The sequence below is a fragment of the Mobula hypostoma genome, chromosome 8, assembly GCF_963921235.1.
Source record: "Mobula hypostoma chromosome 8, sMobHyp1.1, whole genome shotgun sequence".
Lineage (NCBI taxonomy): Eukaryota > Metazoa > Chordata > Chondrichthyes > Myliobatiformes > Myliobatidae > Mobula > Mobula hypostoma.
In genome coordinates this window covers 110,464,630-110,482,155 of record NC_086104.1, presented here as the reverse complement: position 1 = coordinate 110,482,155, position 17,526 = coordinate 110,464,630, and the positions used below count along the sequence as shown (strand labels likewise).

At 39.0% G+C, this 17,526-nt stretch overlaps 1 protein-coding gene across 1 annotated transcript in view; it reads right to left on the bottom strand.

Moving 5' to 3' along the window:
• igf2r (insulin-like growth factor 2 receptor) overlaps positions 1-17,526 on the bottom strand; it is a 223,644-nt gene that overhangs the window by 168,792 nt on the left and 37,326 nt on the right. Inside the window, exons 4-7 of the mRNA XM_063056606.1 lie at positions 17,188-17,286; positions 9,433-9,562; positions 3,807-3,924; positions 2,899-3,013 (exon numbers count right to left, since the gene is read on the bottom strand). Of these exons, the coding sequence (XP_062912676.1) occupies positions 2,899-3,013; positions 3,807-3,924; positions 9,433-9,562; positions 17,188-17,286 (462 nt within the window). The remainder of the gene's footprint in view (positions 1-2,898; positions 3,014-3,806; positions 3,925-9,432; positions 9,563-17,187; positions 17,287-17,526) is intronic.

The window sequence follows — 17,526 nt, the reverse complement described above, 5'->3', positions numbered from 1 at the left end:
AATCCTGAGAAATCCGTTCCTGCTGTTTTAGAGTTATTAGCACAATTTGGTTTTTTTTCAGGTTATAAATTAAATCTTAGTAAGAGTGAACTCTTTCCGATTAATAAACATCTTCCCTTATATTATAAATTTCCATTTAAATTGATTGATAATTATTTTTCTTATCTTGGGATTAAAATTACTTGTAAATATAAAGATTTATTTAAGATTAACTTTTTACCATTAATAGACCATATTACTCAACTTTCATCTAAATGGTTTCCCTTATATTTAACTTTGATTGGTCGTATTAATGCAGTTAAGATGTTTTTTTTGCCAAAATTTTTATATGTGTTTCAGGCATTACCAATTTTCGTTCCAAAATCTTTCTTTGATAAAGTTGACTCTAAAATTTCTTCATTTATTTGGCAGAATAAGAATCCGAGACTGGGTAAAATACATTTACAGAAAGCTAAGAGAGATGGAGGTTTAGCATTACCTAACTTTAGATTCTACTATTGGGCTATTAATATTCGACATATGAAATTTTGGTTACTTGATCAGGACATACTATCTATTCCTAAATGGGTAGCATTGGAACTACAATCTGTTCAGGGTTATACACTTGGCTCTATTTTAGGCTCCTCTCTCCCTTTTGATTCGAAACGCCTTAAGCAGGTCTCTAACCCGATAGTTAAATATGTTTTGCGCATTTGGTTTCAATTCAGAAAATTTTTTGATCTTAATCAATTCGGGTTAGCGATTCCTATTTTAGGTAACATATTTTTTCCTCCCTCTTTTACGGATCGCGCTTTTCAAACTTGGAAGACTAAGGGTATTTTACGGTTTTTGGATTTATTTTTAGATGGTTCCCTGATGTCTTTTGAACAATTATCTAATAAATATAACTTATCAAGAATACATTTTTTTAGATATTTACAAGTTAGAAATTTCCTAAGTACTATACTTTCTTCCTTTCCAATGCTTCCTCCTACATATATTTTAGATTCGATAATTAACCTCAATCCATGTCAGAAAGGTGCATCGGCTATGATTTATAATATTATTATGAAACTTAGGAAAGCTCCATTTGATAAGATTAGGGTAGATTGGGAACAGGAATTGGGGCTTACCATTTCTGTGGATGATTGGGGGCAGATTTTACAATTAGTTAATACTTCCTCTATTTGTGCTAAACATTCCCTAATTCAATTTAAAGTGGTTCATAGAGCACATATGTCCAAAGATAAGTTAGCGCGTTTTTACTCGCATATTAATCCTTTTTGTGATAGATGTTCGGGGCAGATAGCCTCTTTAACTCATATGTTTTGGTCTTGCCCTACTTTGGAAACTTTTTGGAGAGATATTTTTAATATTATTTCTAAGGTATTAAATATAGATATCTCTCCTCATCCTATTACTGCTATCTTTGGACTACCTAAAATTTCTAGTAATCTTTCCCCTTCAGCCCGTAGAATGATTGCATTTCTTACTTTAATGGCGAAAAGATGTATTTTACAACATTGGAAAGAGCTTAATGCTCCAACTACCTTTTTTTGGTTCTCTCAGACGATTTTATGTTTGAATCTGGAGAAAATTAGAAGTAACCTTTATGATTCTTCATTTAAATTTGAACAGATTTGGGGACCTTTTATTCGATATTTTCATTTAATGTAATATATACCCTTCTTGTTTTTTTTCACTGTTTTTAATGGAGGTCGGGATTGAGGACGTGATTTTAAGTTTAACTCTGTTTGGTTTCAAGTTAGCCCATTGCTTTGCTTTGCTTTTAGTTAGTTGCACGGTAGGTTTTTTTTTGGGGGGTTTTTTTTCTTTTTTTCCATTGATATATATAAAATTTAGTATACTATTATGTTATCTTGGTTTCTTATGTTTAAATTACATTGTTTGTAGTTTTTTTTGGTATTGATACCTTCTGGAATTTTATTATACTTTAACATTGTATTAATGTTTATATGGCTTACCTTTTTGTATACTTATTCAATAAAAAGATTTAAAAAGAAAGAATAATGTAAAGTAACCATTAGACCACCAAAAAAAATCAAGAATGAAAATTATTTGTGAATCTGGCAGTTTCTGCCTCACAAACGAAAGCAGAAATGGATTTTGGGTTTTCCAGTAATCATTTCAAATGCACAAAATATGGTATTTCCAATAGCAAAGATTTAATATGCACATTCACTCAGGTATAACATAGCTTCCCATGGCCTAGGACCATATGGAATTGCAGAGTTGTGGGCACAGCTTGGTCAATCACAAGAACCAGCCTCCCCCTGTGAACTCTACCTACACCTGCACCTGCCTCCAAAAGTAGCCAACATTATACAAGACTTTCCATTCTGGATGTTCTTTCTTCTCACTCCCCCACCCCTGTTTTCCATCAGGTAAAAGTTACAAAAGCTACAGAGCATGCACTATCAGGCTCACAGACTGCATCAATCCTACTGTATGACTCTTGATTGGACTTTTCTATGATAAAGAATCTCAATCAGAATTCAGGAATAAATTCTTAACCTCAATTGACCTCATCATAGCTGTTGTAACTTGTCTACCTGTGTTGCACTTTCTCTGCAACTGTAGCAGCATATTCTATGATCTGTTACTTTTCTTCTTGTACTATCCCAATGTACTTGAATGAAATGATCTGTATGGATGGTATTGTGAGAATATCCAGTATTCCCAAATCACCCGATATTAAACCTTTTACTGGTCTATAATGGTGAGAAATTAACCCAAAATCAAACAAAAATCAATAACTTGGCCGCAACACTGTGAATAATTCTTTCAATTAACCCAGTGATCAGGAGGAAAAGCAGCTTTTTTTTCTTTTATCTTGCCGCCATGGAAAGATGCTCATTTCTCTTTATGATACAAAAAGATTTCAGCCCGTTTACTAACCTCTCTTCTGCCAGGAGGACAGATAAGAGTAATGGTCACTGCTGGCTCATGTTCTCCACAAAAATCTGGCGGCTTCTCACCTCCAGAATAACTTCTGGAATAACGAAGTACTACCCTGAAAAACAAATTGAACAACATTACAAACCTTTTGAACTATGCTTGTACATGGAGAAATGACTTAAAATTTAATGATTTAAACATAGGGCTCATGACTTTAGAAATTAACCAATGATTTTAATCCAACTTGGTCAAAAGCAAAGTTTTATAATTTGCACTTTCCCTCTCGTTTCACTAATTCTCAACCCCTTGGGTATCAACACTTTCCTGGTATACAGGTGTGGAGGCACCAACTCTCCAACATCAGGCTTATGAAAGAGTAATGCTTCACAGAAGCATTGGCAGGCTTCTTTTTCATACAGGTAACATGGCACTAATCCTCACATCCATAAACTCATGAGCAGCAGGTGGGCAGGCATGCCTAGCATCAGAGTTGCTTGACGCCCAGAGAGGTGGGCAATTGAGTTTTCATCCTACAGGATAACAGAATGAAATTCCTGTACTTGCTTATTCAGATCAATAGTAGTCTTAGCACTTAATCTGAAACCCTTCCTGTCTGAATAGGTCAGCAACTCATTGGATAAATTTAAAAGGATTAGGTTTTATATAAAAATATAAGATACCGACCAAAGCTTCAAATGCTTCCCACTGCCTTTAACTCCAGACTATACAACTTAAGAGCTTGAGAAGCATTCCAAGGCATTTCACAGGGACACAAATGTTTACACAATTCAAGAATAATTTTGAAAACAGCTGTAATTTGTGGTACTTTAAAATAATATCTTTTAAAGCAAGCGGTGTAAAGTAAGGAGTCAGGGATACAAAGGGGACTCTGAAGTCATATTGCGTACCTGTCTTTGCCAGCTAGTTTCAAAGCATCTGTTGGATGGCCAACGTCAAATGCAGTAGATCCTTTCAATAAACAGGCACCGCTGCCTGGTTTACATGCAGAAGTCTCGTTCAAAGGCCCTGGTAATTAAATAAGAATTCCAAGATCTCTGAAAATATTCTAAAGGCACATTGCTACCAAGTATTGAAGTGAGGACAGCATTGAAACGGGACACTCAGGCAACTGGCTCAAGCCCCTGATTATACTCCACACTTTCAACTAGCCTCAACCAATATCCCTCAGTGCATTTATCAAGCTTCGCACAGCTTTAGGGTGAGCGGGAGAATTTAAAAGGTAAAATTTTTCCCATGCAGAGGGTGGTGAGTAAGTGGACCTAGTTGAGGCAGATACAATAGTATCATCTAAATCAGGGGTTCCCAACCTTTTTTATGCTATGGACCAATATTATTAAGCAAAGGGTGAACAAATCCCAGGTTGGGAACTCCTGTTTAAATAGAACTGTGATGGACTGAGCTGTATCCTTCACTTTAATTACCCTTCAACAGAAGGGATAACTTCACCCACTTCCACACTGAACTGTTTCCACAATCCATGGATTCACCTTCAATGGCCCTACAACCCATGTTCTCAGTGTTAGTTATACATTTATTTTTATTTGTAGAGCTTTTCTTCTGTACTTTGGTTGTTTGCCGGCCTTTGTGTGTAGTTTTTCTATTGGTTTTATTGTATTTCTTTGCTTTACTGCAAGAAAAACAATCAAGATAGTATATGGTGACCTGTATGGACTTTGATAATGATTTTACTTTTCTTTGCACCTGCTCCAGTGCCTCTGCATTATAATATGGAAATCAGTTAACAGTATCCACATCTAATTAATGCACTTTGCACGTCTATAACATCTCAGCTATATTCATCAAATCACCCTCAGCTTTATTTTCCTTCAAGTTGTCTACAAAGTGTTACATTTGGTATTTGTGTATTTATTCCTGTACACCCAGATTCCTCAGTTACTCTTCTCCATTTAGAGCATTCTCAGACATGAAGCATGCTGCTTCATTCTTCCTACCAAAATGAACTTTCTTCCCCCTCCCTCTTCTCCCTTTTTCCATTCCCAATTCTTACTCCCCTCTTACCCCTTCTCTTCTCACCTGTCCATCCTACCACTCCTCCCAGTTACCCTCCTCCTTCCCTTTCTTCCATGCTTCACTGTCCTCTTCTATCAGGTTCTTTCTTCTTCAGCCCTTTACCACCTATCACCTCCAAGCTTCTTACTTCAAGCCCCCTCCCACCTCGCCTTACCTATCACCTGCCAGCTTTGTCTCCCCCCACTTTCTTAAATCTGGCTTCTTTCTCTTTCCTTTCCAGTCCTGAAGGAGGATCTTGGCCTGAAACCGTTTATTCCTCTCCAAATGGCCTCCTGAGTTCCTCCAGCATTTTACGTGTTACTCTGTTTCCCATTTTCCCCATCTGAAGCTCAATTAGCATCATACATTTATCCTGGAAGTTTATTAATGACTGCCTTTGTTGCAAACCCTACCATTAACTACACTTCCTAATTCAAGCATTGGAAATGAAAATTTTGAATCACATTATTTTATGCAAATACTAAACAACACTCCTAATGTTGTTCACTGGGTTACATCACTATTCCTCAACCTTTTACTATATATTCAATCATGCCAGGTTGTGTTGATCTTGGCTTATCCCTTGTCAGTTCTGGTTGCCCCACTGTAGGAAGGATATTGAGGCTTTGGAGAGGGTGCAGAAGAGTTTTACCACAATGTTGCCTGATTTAGAAGGCATGTGCAATGAGAGGTTAGACAAACTTCCAGTAACTGTTGTTTTCTCTGGAATGCTGGAACCTGAAGGGGAGATCTGAGAGGTATATAAGATTATGAAAAGCATAGATAGAGTGGACCGAGTGTATCTGTTTCCCGGGGTTAAGATGTCTGATATCAGAGAGCATGCACTGAAGGTGAAAAGGGTTAGGTTCAAGGGGAATGTGTGGGGTAAGGTTTTACACAGGGTGTAGTGGACGCCTGGAAAACACTACCTGGTGTGGTGGTAGAGACAAATGTATTAGAGGCTTTTAAGAGACATTCATATAGGCACATGGACATGAGGAAAATAGTGGGATATGAACATTGTGTAGGCACAGTGGTGCTAGAAAGTTTGTGAACCCTGTAGAGCCTTTTCTATTTCTGCATAAGTATGACCTAAAATGTGATCAGATCGTCACACAAGTCCTAAAACCAGATAAAGAGAACCCAATTAAATAAACAAAAAAAAACTTGTTCATTTATTTATTGAAAAAATGATCAGTAGTGCATGTATTTGTTGGAAAAAAAAGTGTACAAACCTTTGCTTTCAGTAACTGGTGTGACCCCTTTGTACAGCAATAACTTCAACCAAACATTTCCAGCCACTGTTGATCAGTTCTACAGATCAGCTTGGAGGAATTTTAGGTCATTTCTCCTTACAAAACTGCTTCAACTCTGGGATGTTGGTGGGCTTCCTTGCATGAACTGCTTGCTCCAGGATCTTCCACAACATTTCTATAGGATTAAAGTCAGGATTTCGACATGACCATTTCAAAACACAAATTTTCTTCTTTTTAAACCATTCTGTTGTTGATTTACTCTCAGCTTTTGGGTCATTGTCTTCTATTAAGCTTCAGGTGATGGACTGCTACCCAAATATTTTCCTGTAAAATAACTTGATAACATTTTGAATTCATTATTCCTTCAATAATTGCAAGCTGTCCAGGCCCTGAGGTAGAGACAGCAAAGCAGCCCCAAACCATGATGCTCCTTCCACCAAGCTTCACAGATGGGATGAGGTTTTGGTTTTGGTGTACAGTGTCCTTTTCCCTCCAAACAGAGCAGTGTCCATTTCTGCCAAAAAGTTTAACTTTTGTCTCATCTGTCCAAAGAACATTATCCCCGACATCCAGCTGGTCTTTTGCAAACCTGAGATGTGCAGCAAGGTTTTCTTTTGGAGAGCAGCGGTTTCCTCCGTGGTGTCCTTCCATGAACACCATTTTTTATACAGTGTTTTTCTTTTAGTGGACACGTGAACCGAGACTTTAGCAAGTGCTAGAGATTTCTGCAGGTCTTTTGCTGTTACCCTTGGGTTCTTTATCACCTCCTTCAGCATTGCATGTTCTGCTCTTGGTGTGATCTTTGCAGGATGTCCAATCCTAGGGAGAGTAGCAACAGTACTGAGTTTCCTCCACTTGTAGACAATTTCTCTACTGTGGATTGAACACTCAGCTCTTTAGAACTGCTTTTCTAGCATTTTCCAGCTTCATGCATCTCTACAATTTTTCTTCTTGGGTCCTCCGAAAGTTGTTTTGATCAAGAAATAGTGCACATAACAGACCTTTCCTGAGAAGAGGAGGTTCTGTCAGTAACCTGATTTTGTGTGTCTTTTTTATAGGGCAATGCACCTTTACAACCCACATCTCCAATCTCATCTCATTGATTGGAACACCTGGCTCCAAATAGCCTTTATAGAAGGCATTACCCCAGAGGTTCACATACTTTTTCCAACAAAAACATGTAAAAGTGGATCATTTTTCTCAATAAGTATATTTTTTCGTCATTTATTTAATTGAGTTCTCTGTCTAGCTTTAGGGCTTACATGAAAATCAGATCACAAAATTTAATAATGCTTGTATAAATCTTACATTAAAAGTATGGCAGAAGGTGGTTAATTCATGTGGAATTAATAACATGTTAAAACTCTTTAGATGGTGTGCATATGATACCGAATTCCTTCCCAACAGAGGAGATAAAAGATTTGAGCTATGGATAAAGAAAGGTCTTACAACCTACCTCTCATTTATAGATAAAAGAGTATTACAAAGTTTCCAAATCCTGCAGGACAAACATGGCCTAGAACATAATGACTTTTTTAGGTACCTTCAAATACGAAACTATGTTAACCAGAGTTGTAGATATACAGACCTATCAACAGTAGAATTAGAATTTTTCAAGATTCTGAATTCGGCTTGCAGTTCAATACCTAGTAAATCAGTTTCTCGCCTATATAATGCACTCTCCCATGCTAAAAATGTAAATACACTGTATATTAAAGAGAAGTGGGAGAAAGAAGCGGGGTTGGTACTTTCAGAGGAGGCTTGGGGGAAAATCTGCAGCTTTCAATGGTCCTCGACTAATTCTTTGACTTGGAGAGAACATTGTTGGAAAAACATTATAAGATACTTCAAGACCCCATATCAGGAAAAATATAAAGAAACAAATGTGATGTGTTGGAGAAGGTGCGGCTCCAAGGAGGCAAATCATTTTCATATTTTCTGGGATTGCCCTAAATTAAGTCTATTTTGGGAAGGTATTCATAGAACATTAGTTAAGCTACTTAGGTCCCAGATACCTCTGAACTTTGAGACGCTCTATTTGGGGCATGTATTGTTCCTTGAACAGAAGGAAGATATAAAGTTGCTGCAGGCCCTCTTAGCGGCAAGTAAGAAATCAATCACTAGAAAATGGCTAAATCCAATACCACCTACATTAGAAGATTGGTACGAAATTATCTTGGAAATATTTAAAATGGAAAAGTTGACTTACTCCCTGAGAACTCAAAAAGAAACATTTTATCAAATCTGGAATAAATGGATTGAATATATAACCCCAATGCGAGCAGACTTTAGATGACTCTCCTAATGATTTATATTGCTCTTCTCATCAACACAGTAATATTGCTAACGTAAGCACCCCTAGTCTAAATGTTTGGTTTTTTTTTGGAAAATAGAGAATTAACACAAGTAAAGGGAAAGATTTGGGAAAGGGATAAAAAAAAAAGAAAAAAATTAAGTAAATAAGTACATAGGGATTGGATAATTATGTCTGCGGGCAGGAACAAGCACGAACAAATTGGGATATAAACACCTACAATGGTTGGTATATAGGCTTGTATGCAACATTTTGGACCAGTGGAAATGGTCCGGAAGGGTTGTATGGAAACTATTATTACCATTTTTCTTAACAACTAATTTCATTACTTAGCCTAATAGGTTAGATTTACCACAGTACATAATTATCTATTTAAATGTTTATTTTCCTTTTATATCATCTCAATGTGTACTTAAGAATGTATAAATAATTGTAGTTTTATACATATAAAAAAATGGAAAAGGTTATATGTGTGAAAAAAGTACATGATAATTGTGAATTCCTTATCCAAATAAAAATAAAATTAAAAAAAAAAGAAAATCAGATCACATTTTAAGTCGTATTTATGCAAGAATAGAGAAACTTCTACAGGGTTCACAAACCTTCCTTCACTATAGGAGTGATTAGTGCTTGGGTGTATTTGATTTGCTTTTTAGCTGGTTCAGTACAACACTGTGGGCCGAAGGTCTAGTCCCTGTACTATACTGTTCTATGTCCTAGCCTATAAACCTCACTATCTTTCTGACAGCAGCTCCCAAAATCAGACTAACCACAGCTCTCCCACTTTATATTGCCCACCCTTCCAACTTAATTGCTTTGGAATAGTAAAAGGGAGACCATGTAAACCCATCACCTAGAAACTGGAGACAATACAAAAACATCACAAGAGGCTGCTAATTACATACATGCTCATTAGCTGGCATGAAAACTTACTTATATCTCTACAAATATTAATATAGAGGTCATCATCATCTGGAGAATCGACCAAATAGCCTCCTGAGAGCTTTATTAGTGGAGTCAAATCCCGTTTCTTTCCATCTTCATCAAACACGTAACAGGGAACCTTAAATTTTAACGCAACAGTTAATAATCAAAATGAAGACAAGATTAGACAATCTATGGAATTACAGATAGCAAGCAAACAGTAGTCAATCATACAAATTGCCAGTTAAATACTGATTCACACAAATATTCCATCCAGCTGCTAAACACACTGATCCCTGCAACCTTTCATCAATGGGTGGAAATTCGAAAGTGTATTCATTCCTAAAGAATACATACATTTAAAAAAATGGAAAATGGAGCAAATAGTCAATGCAATTAAGCATAACATCTAGGGATTTCCAAAATGTTAAAAGGCTCATTAGTATTGACTATACTGAGGAGTCCTCTTCCAACAGAGCACATGATTACCCAAATACCTGCTGCAAAACACCTTCCAGGTCAGACCTGAAATGTAGGCACTGATGCAAATTTTAAATGCCCGTCTCATGAGTGAACAAACAGCAAGTGTTCAAGTGATATCAATCCTGGAACAGCCGTAAATAATGACAAGCATTTGATTCCAATAGTGAGTGCTGAAGTCAAGGCCATTCTCAACAATCTGCTTAATTCACACAAGAGTGCTTACAGTATTCAAAAATGTTGAATATGCTAAAAATATCAGAATTTGATCGTGAAAATATTAAATTTCTGACAACTTAAAGCACACATAGCTACAAGTTGGTCAACTACATTCCAAGTACTGGCTGAATAAAGCAATGGGAGGGAAAAGCCCAGCTTTATTAAGGGTCTTGGCCAGAAATGTCAACTCTAAATTCCTCCCTATAAATGCTGCCTGACCTGCTGAGCTCCTCCAGCATTTTGTGTTTTACTCTGGATTTCCAGCATCTGCAGAATATCATTTTTCTGATGTGCAGCCTCTCAGCAATGTCTTTAAACAAAAGTTTCATCTGTAAGAGTTGATCAGAAAAGGCACATACAAAGAGACCGCAGCTAAAGGATAGACCTACCGAGTATTCATAGCCCCAAACAGTCCGAAGTGCAGCAACACCTCACCAGCAAATCTGTCAGTGTCGTCTGTTGTGTCCGGTGCTCCCCATTCAGCCTCAATATTGGTGAGGCCCATTGCAGATCGGGGCACCGCTTTGTCGAGCACCTCTAAAAGCACAACTTCCCGCTGCCAAGCATTTTAATTCCCATTCTGACACGTTGGTCCACGGCCTCCTCGCGCCAAAATGAGACCACTCTCAGGGTGGAGGAGCAACACCTTATATTCTGGATAGCCTCCAACCTGATGGCCTGAATATCAATTTCTCCTTCTGATTAAAAAAAAACCCCCTCCCTCCCCTCTTCTTCTATTCCCCCCTCTAGCCCCTTAACTCTTCTCATCTACCTAACACCTAAAGAAAAGGGGGGGGGGAGGGATCTTAAAGCTTGGGCACTCTGAAACAAATGAAAAATGCTGCTGCCTGTTTGTGTGAGCAAATGGTTCACTAAATTAAAAGTAACATAACCATTTGACTCAAAATGACACTTTCAAGCAAAATTAGAAATTACCAGTGCTGCCTGAAACAAAGTGCCCATGGGAAATCCTTTCAAATTAATGTGAATGTAATGTGACTGCTGTATTGAAGTGGGGATTGAGGAAGAATTGAATATGATTGGACAGAAATTATTAGGAGAAACAGATACCCATTACTGTGTTTTAAAAAAGCAACACTTGTAAAAATGTTACTTTCCACTTACTGTGGTGGAAACAAAGTACAGAGCAGAAGATAAAGGTGAATTTATAATCTCTGTACTTCAAGAAAAGCCAGACACCATTGTATTAATTGGCAGAAGCCACGAGTGCAATCACTTCTGTATTTAATCAGCCCTTCCTACCTCTTTAATGCTTGGTTTCCTATTGAAAAGGTAAGCGGCGACTAAGTCATTACTGTGACTGACAGAATGAAACAGCTCTGGTCAAATGAGGCATTAACTGCGTTCCCACATGTAAGGAAATTACACTATCTACACTGCAACCTCTCCTCGAAAATCTCCATCAGCACAGATGCAATGCAAGGCTGTGTGCTTAGCACCCGGCTCTACTTATGACTGTGTGGCTAAGCACAGCCACAATGCCATATTCAAGTATGCTGATGACACCACTGTCGTAGGCCAAAAAATAGGTGGTGACAAATCAGCATTAGGGAGGGAGACTGAAAATCTGGCTGAGTGGTGCCATAACAACAACCTCTCCCTCAACGTCAGCAAGACCAAGGAACTGATTATTGACGTCAGGAGAAGGAAAGCAGAGGTCCATGAGCCATTCTTCACTGGAGAATCAGAGGTGGAAAGGGTCAGCAACTTGAAATTCCTTGGTGTTATTTCAGAGGACCTGTCCTGGGCCCAGCATGCAGGTGCATTTACAAAGTAAGAATTGCAGCACATCTAAGAAGTTTGCAAAGACTCAGCATGATATGTATAGAATTTGTTCAAAATTTTAAATGCATAGTGGAGTTTATTTCTGTCCCAATCATATTCAAGTCTTCCTCAATCCCCATTCCAATATAGCAATCACGTTACATTCGCATTAATTTGAAAGGAATTCCCATGGGCACTTTGATTTCAGGCTTCATTGGTAATGTTGCTTAAAAGTGCCATTTTGAATTAACCAGATATTAACTGATTGCATCTTAACCTGGTATGGAAACACCAATGCCCTTGAACGGAAAGTCCAACAAAAAGTAGTGGATACAGCCCTGTCCATCACGGGTAAAAACCTCCCTCCCCACTATTGAGCACATCTACATGGAACGTTGCAGCTGGAAAGTAGCGCCCATCACAGGGACCCGCACCACATTGGACATGCTCTCTTCTTGCTGCTGCCTTCAAGAAGAATCAGAATCAGGTTTATTATCACCGCCATGTGACATCAAATTTATTAACTTAGCAGCGGTTCAATATAACACGTAATCTAGCAAAGAAAAAATAATAATAAACAAAATAAAAATTAAGTAAATCAATTAAAGTATATCAAGCAGATTAAAAAACATGCAAAAACAGAAATACTGTATATTAAAAAAAAAGTGAGGTAGTGTCTAAAGATTCAATGTCCATTTAGGAAACCTGACAAGAATTGGCTGTTCCTGAATCACTGGGTGTGTGCCTTCAGGCTTCTGCACCTCCTACCTGATGGTAACAGTGAGAAAAGGGCATGCCCTGGGTGCTGGAGGTCCTTAATAACAGATGCTGCCTTTCTGAGACACCGCTCCCTGAAGATGTCCTGGGTACTTTGTAGGTTAGTACCCAAGATGGAGCTGACTCGATTTACAACCTTCTGCAGCTCCTTTCGGTCCTGTGCAGTAACCTCTCCATACCCGACAGTGATGTAGCCTGTAAGAATGCTCTTCATGGTACAACTATAGAAGTTTTTGAGTGTATTTGTTGACATAAAAAAACTCTTCAAACTCCTAATGAAGTTTAGCCACTGTCTTGCCTTCTTTATACCTACATCGATATGCTGGGACCAGGTTAGATCCTCAGAGATCTTGACACCCAAGAACTTGAAACTGCTCACTCTCTTCACTTCTGATCCCTCTATGAGGATTGCTCTGTGTTCCTTCATCTTACCCTTCCTGAAGTCCACAATCAGCTCTTCCCTCTTACTGACGTTGAGTGCCAAGTTGTTGCTGCGGCACCACTCCACTAGTTGGCATATCTCACTCCTGTACACCCTCTCGTTACCACCTGAGATTCTACCAACAGTGGTTGTATCATCAGCAAAGTTATAGACAGTATTTGAGCTATGCCTAGCCACACAGTCACGTGTATATCGAGAGTAGAGCAGTGGGCTAAGCACACACCCCTGAGGTGCGCGAGTATTGATTGTCAGCGAGGAAGATAAATTATCACCAACCTGTATAGACTGTGGTCTTCTGGTTAGGAAGTCGAGGATCCAATTGCAGAAGGAGGTACAGAGGCCCAAGTTCTACAACTTCTCAATCAAGTTTGTGGGAGTGACGGTATTGAATGCTGAGCTATAGTCAAGGAACAGCATTCTGACATGGGTGTTTGTGCAGGAGTTCAGTCTAGTCATTGCCAACCTCTCAAATTGCTTCATCACTGTTAAAAAGAGGATGCTGTCCAAGTTGCATGTCATCTTGGACAATGTCTCCCATCCACTACATAATGTACTGGGTGGGCACAGGAGTACATTCAGCCAGAGACTCATTCCACCGAGATGCAACAGAGCATCATAGGAAGTCATTCCTGCCTGTAGCCATCAAACTTTACAACTCCTCCTTTGGAGGGTCAGACACCCTGAGCCAATAAGCTGGTCCTGGACTTATTTCATAATTTACTGGCATAATTTACATATTACTATTTAACTATTTATGGTTTTATTACTATTTTATTTTATGGTGCAACTGTAATGAAAACCAATTTCCCCCAGGATCAATAAAGTATGACTATGACTATGTGAGTGCTACCGGGCGATAGTCATTAAAGCAGCCCACATGCTTAGGCACTGGTATAATTGTTGCCTTTTTGAAATTCCGCCCATAGCAGTGAGAGGTAGAAAATGTCCTTGAATACTCCCGCTAGTTGGTTGACACAGGTTTTCAGAGCCTTACCAGGTACTCCATCAGTATCTTACACCTTTCGAGAGTTCACTCTCTTTAAAGACAACCTAACATCAGCCTCTGAGACAGAGATCACAGGGTCATCAAGTGCTCAAGGGATCTTCACAGCTGTAGTTGTGTTCTCCCTTTCAAAGCAGGCATAGAAGGCGTTAAGTTCATCTTGTAGTGAAGTATTGCTGCCATTCATGCTATTGGGTTTTGCTTTGTAGGAAGTAATGTCTTGCAGACCCTGTCAGAATTGCATCTGACCTCCAACCTCGTTTGAAATTGTCTCTTCGCCCCTGAAAGAGCCCTCCGCAAATCATACCTGGTTTTCTGGTATAGGCCTGGGTCGCCAGACGTGAATGCCACAGATCTAGCCTTCAGCAGACGACGTACCTCCTGGTTCATCCACGGCTTTTGCTTTGGGAATGTACAGCAAGTCTTTATGGGTACACACTCATCAGCACAGGTTTTAATGAAGTCGGTAACAATGGCAGCATACTCATCCAGGTTCGAAGATGAATCCCTGAATACAGTCCAGCCCACCAATTCAAAGCAGTCCTGTGGGCGCTCCTGTGCTTCCCTTGACAATACCTTCTTGGTCTTCACTGGTGGTGCTGCAGTCTTCAGTCTCTGTCTAAACTCAGGGAGTAGAAGTACAGCTAGATGATCAGACTTCCCGAAGTGAGGGCGTGAAATAACACAGTAGGCATTCTTGATGGTGGTGTAGCAATAGTCCAGTGGTCCAAGAAGGTAAAAGAGCCTCAGGACCCACACAACCAGGCACATGTTTTTACAGTCATTTCCCCTCAACCAAGAAGCTCTTGAACCCAAGGGGATAACTTCACTCAGCTCATCATTGAAATGTTCCCACAACCTAAGGACTCATTTTCTAGGACTCTTCATCTCATGTTCTCGATATTTTCTGGTTACTTATTTATTATTATTTATTTTTGTATTTGAACAGTTTGTTATCTTTTGCACACTGATTGAACACAAATTGGTGCCATCTTTCACTGACTCTATTATAGTTGTTATTCTATTATAGGTTTATTGAGTATGCCCACAAGAAAGTGAATCTCAGGATTGCATATGGTGATATACAAGGGGTGATTGATAAGTTTGTGGCCTAAGGTAGAAGGAGTCAATCTTAGAAAACCTAGCACATTTAGTTTTCAACATAGCCCCCTCCTACATGTACACACTTAGTCCAGCGGTCGTGGAGCATACAGATCCCTTCTTTGTAGAAGTGGTCCACAGCAGGGGTGATTGATAAGTTTGTGGCCGAAGGTAGAGGGAGGTGAGTTATTAACTTCAAACTTTCTGCATTATCACTCAAAGAGTTGAACTGCACGTGCATGTAACAACAGTGTCCTGGACCTCCAGGTGGTCCATAGCAGGGGTGATTGATAGGTTCGTGGCCTAAGGTAGAAGGCGATGAGTTATACCGCTCTTGTTACATACATGTGCAGTTCAACTCTGAGTGAAAATGCAGACTGTTTGAACTTAATAACTTTACCTTAGGCTACGAATTTATCAATCACCCCTGCTGTAGACCACTTTCTGGAGATCCAAGACACCGACCTCTACAAAGAAGGGATCCGTATGCTCCACGACCGCTGGACTCAGTGTATAAATGTAGGAAAAATAAATGTGCTAGGTTTTCTAAAATTGACTCCTTCTACCTTAGGCCACAAACTTATCAATCAGCCCTAGTATGTGAACTTTAATAAATTTGCTTTGAAGTTTTACTATACAGTGTATATTGTACTCCACATTCAAGGTCAGAAGGCTAAGAAGCAAAGCCATGAAAGCTTTCAGTGCATGAAAGTTAGCTGTGGCTACAGATGCTCTGACATGCAAACACATTTGCTTTGAATAACAACAGCACTCATGACCATCTGGAACAAAGACCTCCCAGGCCAGTTAGATACTGGGGAGGACAAATTTAACAATGGATTAAGCCACGCCAGGGCAGAGCCCAGATCACAAAGACATTGTCCAGGAGAGGAATAAAGAGCCGCGTTTCAGACAGAGACCCTTCAAACATCGGCTCACTATGTCTCCCTGTGTGTTACTTTGGATTTCCAGCATCTGCAGGATCCCTTGTTTAGACATTGTTTAGCTTGATCAATGGTGAAGTAAGCTGGTTGGATAATCCTGAAGAGTGAGAATTTTTTAAAATCATCACTTTTATGCTGGCCTTAACAGCTAAAAGAACAGTGCGACCATTTGACAGAACAGAAAGGAAGTTCTCACGGTGCTGGATTCCACACATTCTGAATCTGAACAGAACACTCACTGTGAGGAAAGTGGTGGCAGCAGAGGCTAAGAATAATTAGATTAGCACCCAAGGGAAAGAAACCTCTGACTGCAGGACTGATTTTAAAGAAAGTCAGCAGGTCTTGAGGGACACTGGTACACATAGGAGATTCTGCAGATGCTGGAAATCCAGAGCAACACACAAAATACTAGAGGAACTCAGTAGGTCAGGCAGCATCTATGGAGAGGAATAAACAGTCGACGTTTTGGGCCAACAAACACCCTTCATTACTCCATCCTTGGGTCTAATAATCAGGGCTATTTTTCAGCTACAGAATTGACAGACATAGGAAATGGTTCAGAAAATGTTAACAAGTTAAAATTAAGATACATACCAACATCTACACAACTTCCTTTTGAAGGTGTTTTAAACCCCTTTCAAAACATTTTCCCACTTTTTACACTCTCCAAATGCAAGTCACAATTATAGTGTGAAATCAAATATGTTTCACAAGTTAAACACTTAAATAATGTTACTGTTCAGATTAAAGTACACATGATTAATTCGGGCAACAACATGGTGGAGGAATTTAGCAGGTCAAGCAGCATCTGTGAGGGGAAAGGTACTGTCAATGTTATGTGTCAAAACCCTGCATTAGGACTTTGTTGGGTATTTGCATTAGTGCAAAAAAGAAACAAGGTTGTGTTTGTGGACTGTTCAGAAAATGTGCCATTTTCTTCATTGTAGGCCCTTTAAAGATTTAAGCTCGTAACATTCATTAATGAATGACCAATGCAGAGCAGCTGGACATACCTCTTTTATGGGGTTGAAAATGCTCTTCTTACAAGCCACAAAAGTCTTCCATTCAAAGTAGTGCACACATTCAGAAGTTGTCACAAATTCAGGGGTGCCCTGTTTCAATGAAACAATACATTAAAAAAAATTACAATTTTCCTAACTGACAGAACATTTATATAACCCAGCTGCTCTTTATTTAGAAACTAAAATATAAATTGATGCCATCATAAAAAGGTAATAGTTGTAGACTTAATACCCTACAAAAGAAACTTTGGGAAAGAAATTTGCCTTTTTAAAACTCCCTCCAACATAGAACACAGGACAGTATGGCACAGAAACAGACCCTTTAGCAGA